Source organism: Papaver somniferum, chromosome 2 (assembly GCF_003573695.1).
Source record: "Papaver somniferum cultivar HN1 chromosome 2, ASM357369v1, whole genome shotgun sequence".
In the NCBI taxonomy this organism is placed as follows: domain Eukaryota; kingdom Viridiplantae; phylum Streptophyta; class Magnoliopsida; order Ranunculales; family Papaveraceae; genus Papaver; species Papaver somniferum.
Window position 1 is genome coordinate 215,527,879 of NC_039359.1, and position 7,584 is coordinate 215,535,462.

Consider the following 7,584-nt stretch of genomic DNA (forward strand, 5'->3'; position numbering starts at 1 on the left):
CCTCAAGAGCTCGACTGGTTAAAGCCTCCGTCATTACCATGAAGTTAAGTTATCTAACGTTTAAGTTATCTAACGTTTATGTGTGCTTCTTTTACTGTTTAATTCCTGAAAAGTATTTGCTCAAATTGAGATAATATATACCGTCTCACAACTGTTTAATTCAGCATTTTGTGATTTTTATTTTTGTTACACAAAGATCATAATAAAGCTAATGGCAACATTGGAAAATTGAAAAATGTTTACTTCTATTAGTATTTGTAGAAATTGAAAAAAAAATAGCTTTGATTAAAGATTTTGGTTAAAGATTGTTAATAGAAATAATTTTAGTATTATATTTGTAGAATTATTAACATTAATGTAGAGGGTAGTTTAGTATTTTCATATACTTTAGACACCCCATATCATCAAAAAAGTTGAGATCAAAATTTTGATAGTCCCCAAACTGCCATCAACAAAAATAACCTAGTTTTTAAAATAAAACTGAAAGGCATAGAACAAACGATGATCAATTACAGGTAATAATCATCAAGCATCATAAATTTGGCGTGATGTTTACGAAAAATATTAATGATTTAGGCATAATCGTACAATATTTGACATAATTGCTCATCAAGAAAATATCTGATGGTTTGAAATATAAATAGAGTTTCGAAAGTTTCTTTAAAAAAAAAATCGATTAAAAAATAGGATAAGAAAATTGCGCAAAGGAGAGTCTACACTGATTGGAATTTAAATTGTATATTTAAAAAGATCTTAGCTAGCACTTCCTAGCTAGCACTTCCTCCCCCTATAATAGATGTCTTGTTTATTTTTAAATTTGGTCCATTTAAAAGTTGACCTATATCATTAAACAAGGTATATTCTAAAATTATATATTTAATTGATTATTATTAGTATAAAAAAATATGTATAATTTGATAGCAATATTTATATTCGTTAATAATATAAATATTTAAATTGATTTTTTTGTGATAGAAAGTTTATTATGAATATTTGATCCTAATGGTATAATAAAAAAAAAACATTTCTCTCTTCTCCTTGACTTAAGAATTGTGTAAATTTTGAATTAGTTTATCTATTGAGTGACGGAGGGAGTATTAAGATTGTATTTTAGGTTTAAGAGTATTGCACTTAGTGGGGGTTGCATTTAATCCAATGGTGACTTGTAATCTTGTATTTAGAGACCGCCTTTAAAATTTCATCGCTTTAGAGCATCTCCAATGCTAGGGGTGAAGGTAATCCTAGGTGGAGGTCCTATTAATACCTTTTTGTTGTGAGTCATTATTATGTGGCTAAAAAAAATGAAAGTTATACTTTCTACCTCAAATTTCATCTCCAATGCCAAGATATTACTACCCTAGAACTTAGAGACAAATTAATTTTGGAATAAAGAATTGATTATGTGTCAAAAGACCTTGGGTCATGGAGAAGGTAAAGATATGACTTTCTCCTTTACCCTTTTTTATGAGATGGCATCCATGTCATGCTTTTACCTTACCTTGACCTTGGCATTGGAGATAAATTCTTGGTTAGAAAAATACTAAATCCTAGGTGTCTTGTCTTTTTAAGACCTTCACCCCTAGCATTGGAGATGCTCTTATGGTTACGTACCTACCATAGTTGACATTTGGTATTTGGAAGTCTCGAATTTCAAATATAATCAATGCACATTGAAATTAATCATGACCATACAAATGCTATAAATGATTGTCCCTCTCTTAGAAAAAGGTAAAATTGCCCCACACGGATTTTTCTTTCAAGCTCATATCTTTAAAAGGGGATATGATGCTAGCTAAATCCATCAGTATCTTTGTTTGAAAAGAAGAAAAAAAAAAGAAGCAAAAACCAAAAAACTCTACATGTATTCTATGGCGGATATGAAGTTATTATTACTACAAGAGTTGAATCTGAGTTTCAGTGTGGTATGGTGCAACAGCCTTCTCATCATCATAATCATCTCGTGCATGTCCACGGCTGTCATGGACGTTGATTGCCATGTTATCATCGACGACAGCATATCAAATGATCGAGTAGCATTACTGGCTTTTAAGGATGCAATTACTCAGGATCCACTAGGAACACTTAGTTCTTGGAACAACAATAATAATTCTCTTCATCATTGTGAGTGGACAGGAGTTACATGCAGTCATCGTCATCATAGTAGAGTCACCAAGATTGATCTTCGATCCCAAAGATTGGAAGGTTCTGTTTCACCCTATATAGGAAACCTTAGCTTTCTTCAATATCTCATCCTCCACAACAACAGTTTAAACGGAGAAATCCCGCAACAAATCGATCGTCTTTTCCGATTGAAACATCTGGGTCTTTCAAATAATTCCTTGGAAGGAGAAATTCCGCAAAATATTTCTCGTTGTTCGAATCTCATACATCTTAATATTTCTCGGAATAATCTTGTGGGAAAAATTCCAGATGAATTAGGCTACTTATCTAGTCTAGTAATATTAAGGCTTAGTGATAATAATCTTTCAAGAGAGATTCCATCTTCATTGGGTAACCTTTCATTTCTTAGTGTTCTTGATATTGGTTTTAACAATTTGGGAGGAATGATTCCAAGCACTCTAGGCCAACTAAGAAGCTTAAAAGGACTTGAGCTTGGTATGAATAAGCTTTCAGGTACGGTCCCTTCTTCACTTTACAATCTTTCATCACTTTCGGTATTTTCAGTCATGTGGAATCAACTCCATGGAAGTATTCCTTTTGATGTTGGTTTCACACTTCCAAATCTTGACTATTTTTCGGTTGCAAATAATATAAATTTCACCGGAACCGTTCCAAGTTCGTTTTCCAATATGTCGAGGCTTGAATTGTTAGAATTGCAAAACAATAATCTAGTTGGATCAGTACCTTATAACCTTGGTTATTTAAAAAGACTTGAAGTTCTATTTTTAGGATTAAACAACCTTGGAAGTGGACAAGCTAATGATCTCAACTTCATCAATTCTTTAGTCAACTGTACCAACTTGAGGGAGTTGTACCTAATCTCTAATAATTTCGGAGGTACATTACCTACCTCTATAGCCAACTTTACAACAACTTTGGACATTCTAGATTTCAGTGAGAATCTGATATACGGGAGTGTTCCGGCAGGCATTCAGAGCCTTACAAGTTTAACGTCACTTTCTTTGTATTCCAACATGTTCACAGGTAGTATACCTGCAGGTATCGGGAAACTTCAAAATTTGAGACTACTGAATCTAAACCAAAACAAATTCTCTGGTTCAATCCCTTCCTCTTTCGGTAACTTAACACAGGTGATTATCCTCCGATTATATGAGAATAACCTGACAGGTCTAATACCATCAAGTCTTGGAAACTGTGCATCTTTGCAGGTTTTGAACCTAAACACCAACAGACTAAATGGTAGTATACCCAGACAAGTTCTCCAACTTCCTTCTTTATCAAGGTTTCTCGATTTAAGTAATAATTCATTTACCGGTTCACTTCCAATGGAAGTTGGTAACTTGAGAAATCTTGACGTGTTGTACTTGAATGAAAACGCATTATCTGGTGAAATTCCAAGTAGCATAGGCGAGTGTTTAAGCTTAAGATATCTAAGTTTAGACAACAACTACTTCCATGGAAATATACCTCAAGCTATCACTTCCTTGAAAGGTCTTGAAGTCTTAGTTCTTTCCCATAACAACTTGTCTGGTATGATACCGAAAGGTTTTGAAAAGCTAAACCTCAGTGGATTGGACTTATCATATAATAATCTTGAAGGAGAGGTGCCTAAAACTGGAGTGTTTAAGAACACAAGTACATTTATAATTGAAGGGAATAGTAAGCTTTGTGGTGGTATACCTGATCTGAAGTTGCCGAGTTGTCCCATCCCATTAAAGAAAAAACCGAGGAAATCCATTTCTATCAAAGTTATAATTATCATCATTGTTACTATGATTTAATTTTTAGCTTTGTTTGTGTTTCTCCTCACTCTTTATTGGAGAAGAAAGTCAAAATCCATATTACATTCAATGCCTTTGGACGTGGATAATAGGCTTATCGGAGTATCTTATAATGAGCTTCTTAAAGCTACCAATGGATTCAACGATTCTACCAATTTGCTTGGTGTGGGAAGTTTTGGTTCTGTGTACAAGGGAATTCTTCGTCGAGATGAATCAAGACCTGTTGCAGTTAAGGTTATACACCTTCAACAAAGAGGTGCAACTAAGAGTTTCATGGCTGAATGTGATGCCTTAAGGAAAATTAGGCATAGGAATTTACTTAAGATCGTAACTTGTTGTTCAAGTACTGATTTCCAAGGTAATCCTTTCAAAGCTCTAGTTTTTGAGTTCATGGCTAATGGCAGTCTAGAAAATTGGTTGCACCCGGTTGAAGGTGAAGATCAACTTGAACTAAAGAATTTGAACATGCAAAGAAGATTGAGCATTGCTGCCGATGTTGCTTCTGCATTGAATTATCTTCACCATGATTGTGCATCACCCATTGTCCATTGTGATCTGAAGCCAAGCAATGTCCTGCTTGATGATGATTTAATTGCACATGTAGGCGATTTTGGCTTGGCTAAGTTTATCATCTCCAATCCATCTAGTAATTCTCTACAGCTGAACGTGAATGAACAAGATGCAAGTTCCATTGCAATAAAAGGCTCCATCGGCTATGTTTCTCCTGGTAAGAAATTCCAATGTGCAGTAGTTTAACCAGAATGAATTGTACTGAAGTCTAATCTTTACTTTGGTACGCAGAATATGGAACGGGTAGCGCTGTTTCTACACAAGGTGACGTATATAGTTACGGAATTCTTTTGTTAGAGATGTTTACAGGAAAAAGACCCACTGATGTCATGTTTAAGGATGGTCTTAACATTCATAACTTCTGTAAGATGAATATGTCGTCGGAACGTGTTGAGGAGATTATCGATTCACGTTTGCTGTTGGAATTAAGAGAAGACCATAATGATACTGAAATTATGAATCACGATATGTTGAGGAACGAAAGAAGAAACATAAGTAGAGAAACAATGAGACAAATCATGGCTTCCATAATTCAGATTGGAGTTAAATGTTCATCCCAGTTACCTTCGGATAGAAGCAGCATGAATGAGGTTACCGTGGAAGTTCAAGCTGTAAAAAATCAGTTTCTTGGTGCTTAAATTTAACAAAATTAAATTTAAGCATATATATATCTACATCTCCTGGTAATAATTAATCTATATTTGCATTCTTTTTTTTTTTAGTTCTTTTTCTTTGTTGATCTTAAAGTGTCTTGTTGTATTCCTAGTTCTCATGAATACAGTAGTAAAAATAAGCCTTTTCAAACCTAGTTTTATATATATATATCCATCCATAAGCTTCTTCTTGTTTTGCACCTTCTGCTGCAGTGACTAACTCCACAAAAAGAAGATCCCCCAAACTTACTTGAGAACATAAATTTTTGATACAAAAATATGATCTACCCCCCCTAAATACTTCCCCCAGCCTAAAGTCTTTTCTGGAATAAAAGAAAATTTGCAAAACTACTCAGCCAGGCCCGGGAGATCGACCACAAAGAGGGTAAGAAAAAAAAAGTTCAGTTTTGTTCCCGCCGACTAAGGGGATCGAACCCTTGACCACGGGATTAAAAGTCACGCGCTCTACCACTGAGCTAAGTCGGCGCAATTGTGAGAGGAAGTACTTTGATAATATCTATAATTTGGCCCTCTTATAACAATCCTGACTCTACAGTCTACCTTGGATCTGACTTCCGGTGAGCTTTGCATACCTAACTTTGCACTGCATCATGAAAGTTTCTTAATTCTACGACGAGGACTAAAGTTAGCTGTTGACACTTTTTTAACGTTGCTAACTTTAGAATTGAAAGACTATGAAATATATTATTAGCAACACTAACATATCTATGAATTGAGTAGATTATTGTTATCGAGTACGTTTATATGGTCTGGAACTTGTGCTTTTCTTTCGCGGAAGGAAGTCTCTCTATACGGCATTTGAGATAAATGGGACAGCTGCAAATTAATCTAAGACACATGCAGTACATAATAAATAATGATCAAAGTCTTTGGGTTATATGGGTTAGAAATAACCTTATCAAGCACAAAATTTTTTGGACGATGAACATTCCGTCAGATGCCTCTTGGCGTTGGAACCACATTCTCAAACATCGCGAATTCGCGATATTGCTAGACCCTTGTGGTGTTTAAACAAGCAATGGCTTTCCTAACTTGACCCTAAAAACAAGCAATGGCTTTCCTAACTTGACTCTAAGAACCTTGGTCACTAAGCTGCTGTACTTCAGAAACAAGCTGTGGCTTTCCTAAACCAACTAAGTTTCCTAACTTAATTAATTAAATATACGTCCTATATAACTCGTAAAAGAGAAAACAATAGATCTATCTCAATCTTATGCGGTCTGAATCTTTACAGAAGCAGCAAACATACAACCCTTTTCTTATTCTCTTAATTCCCCTTGGTAAATTAGGGTGTCTCCTTAATGAGTGTGATGGAGAAAAGGGCAGCAGCATTAGAACCACCAAAAACAGCACCTTGGCTTGTTATTCCGTATGAAAGGGAAGCAGCATTAGAACTACCGAATTCAGCACCTTGGCTTGTTATTCCATATGGCGAACGTAAGCTAAAGCATGCTTTATATAATATTTTTGAACCTGAGTGGAAAAACTTTTTGGCAGAAACCCTCTCATCAAGGTTGGTTAATTGTCTTATGTGATATTAAAGACGAAAACAGATATGGGGATTGTTTTCTGTGGAACCCTTCGACACTAGAGACAATTCAATTACCAAGTCTACTCAATCTGATTACTAGTGATCCTCATGAGTATTTGCTTGATTGTGTCTTATCACAACCTCCTAGAAACAAGGATGTTGATAGTATTAATGATGGTGATCCATTAGTTTTAGTTATTTATCAACCACGGTCAAACTTTGAAAGTTACACCTTCTTATTCTTCCATCCTGGAGAAAAACAATGGAGAAGCCAATTATTTTCTGAAAAAAATAACGGAGACGAGCTTGAGCTTGAGTACGTTCAGTGTTTTAAAGGCAAGTTATATGCTATGGGTGTCACTGGGGATTTCCTAGAGATTGAAAAACAACATCAAGTTAATACATCCCTTTCTATGAAGAAGTTCCATGTAAGTGAGGACTGGAATGTTCCATTCCAAGGAGCAAAGGACGATTTTAGGGAACGCAGGTACTTTGTGCAAGGTCATGCATGATGACCTATTTATGATAAGAGTGCATTTCAATTATAAAGGATTTGATGATACTAATCCGGTAGTAATCTCAATATTTGTAACCAGATTGGATTTCAGTGTAATGAAGTGGGAGTTGGTGAATAATCTAGGTGATGATGTTCTGTTTATTGGCAAAAAAAACAGCCTTTGTTGCTCAGCTGCCAAGTTGGGACTGGAAAGAGGTTGTTTGTATTACACTCTCCCTTTCGGTAAGCCCTACCATACGATGGGATCCATAATCTCATCTAAAGATGTGGGTTTGTACAAATTTGAAGTCGAAAGTGATGGGGACTATGACATCTCGCCGCGCCTAAGGCTGCTGGAACAAGTGTGTGTACCTGATTGGATCATGATGC

The 7,584-nt window shown here is 35.4% G+C and overlaps 2 protein-coding genes and 1 non-coding gene across 3 annotated transcripts; 2 read left to right on the plus strand and 1 right to left on the minus strand.

The window, feature by feature from the left end:
* The first annotated feature begins 1,868 nt into the window (after positions 1-1,868).
* On the plus strand, positions 1,869-3,923 carry LOC113352840 (probable LRR receptor-like serine/threonine-protein kinase At3g47570). Its single transcript, XM_026596606.1, has one exon. The coding sequence runs from the start codon at positions 1,869-1,871 to the stop codon at positions 3,921-3,923; it is 2,055 nt and encodes a 684-aa protein (XP_026452391.1).
* Positions 3,924-3,968: 45 nt separating this feature from the next.
* LOC113350493 (receptor kinase-like protein Xa21) lies at positions 3,969-5,169 on the plus strand. The gene is made up of 2 exons (XM_026594638.1): positions 3,969-4,650; positions 4,725-5,169. The coding sequence occupies exons 1-2, from the start codon at positions 3,993-3,995 to the stop codon at positions 5,129-5,131; spliced, it is 1,065 nt and encodes a 354-aa protein (XP_026450423.1). The 5' UTR covers positions 3,969-3,992; the 3' UTR covers positions 5,132-5,169.
* A 391-nt stretch (positions 5,170-5,560) lies between these two features.
* Positions 5,561-5,632, minus strand: TRNAK-UUU. Its single transcript has one exon. It is a non-coding gene; the product is annotated as a tRNA-Lys (tRNA).
* Between the last annotated feature and the right edge of the window lie 1,952 nt (positions 5,633-7,584).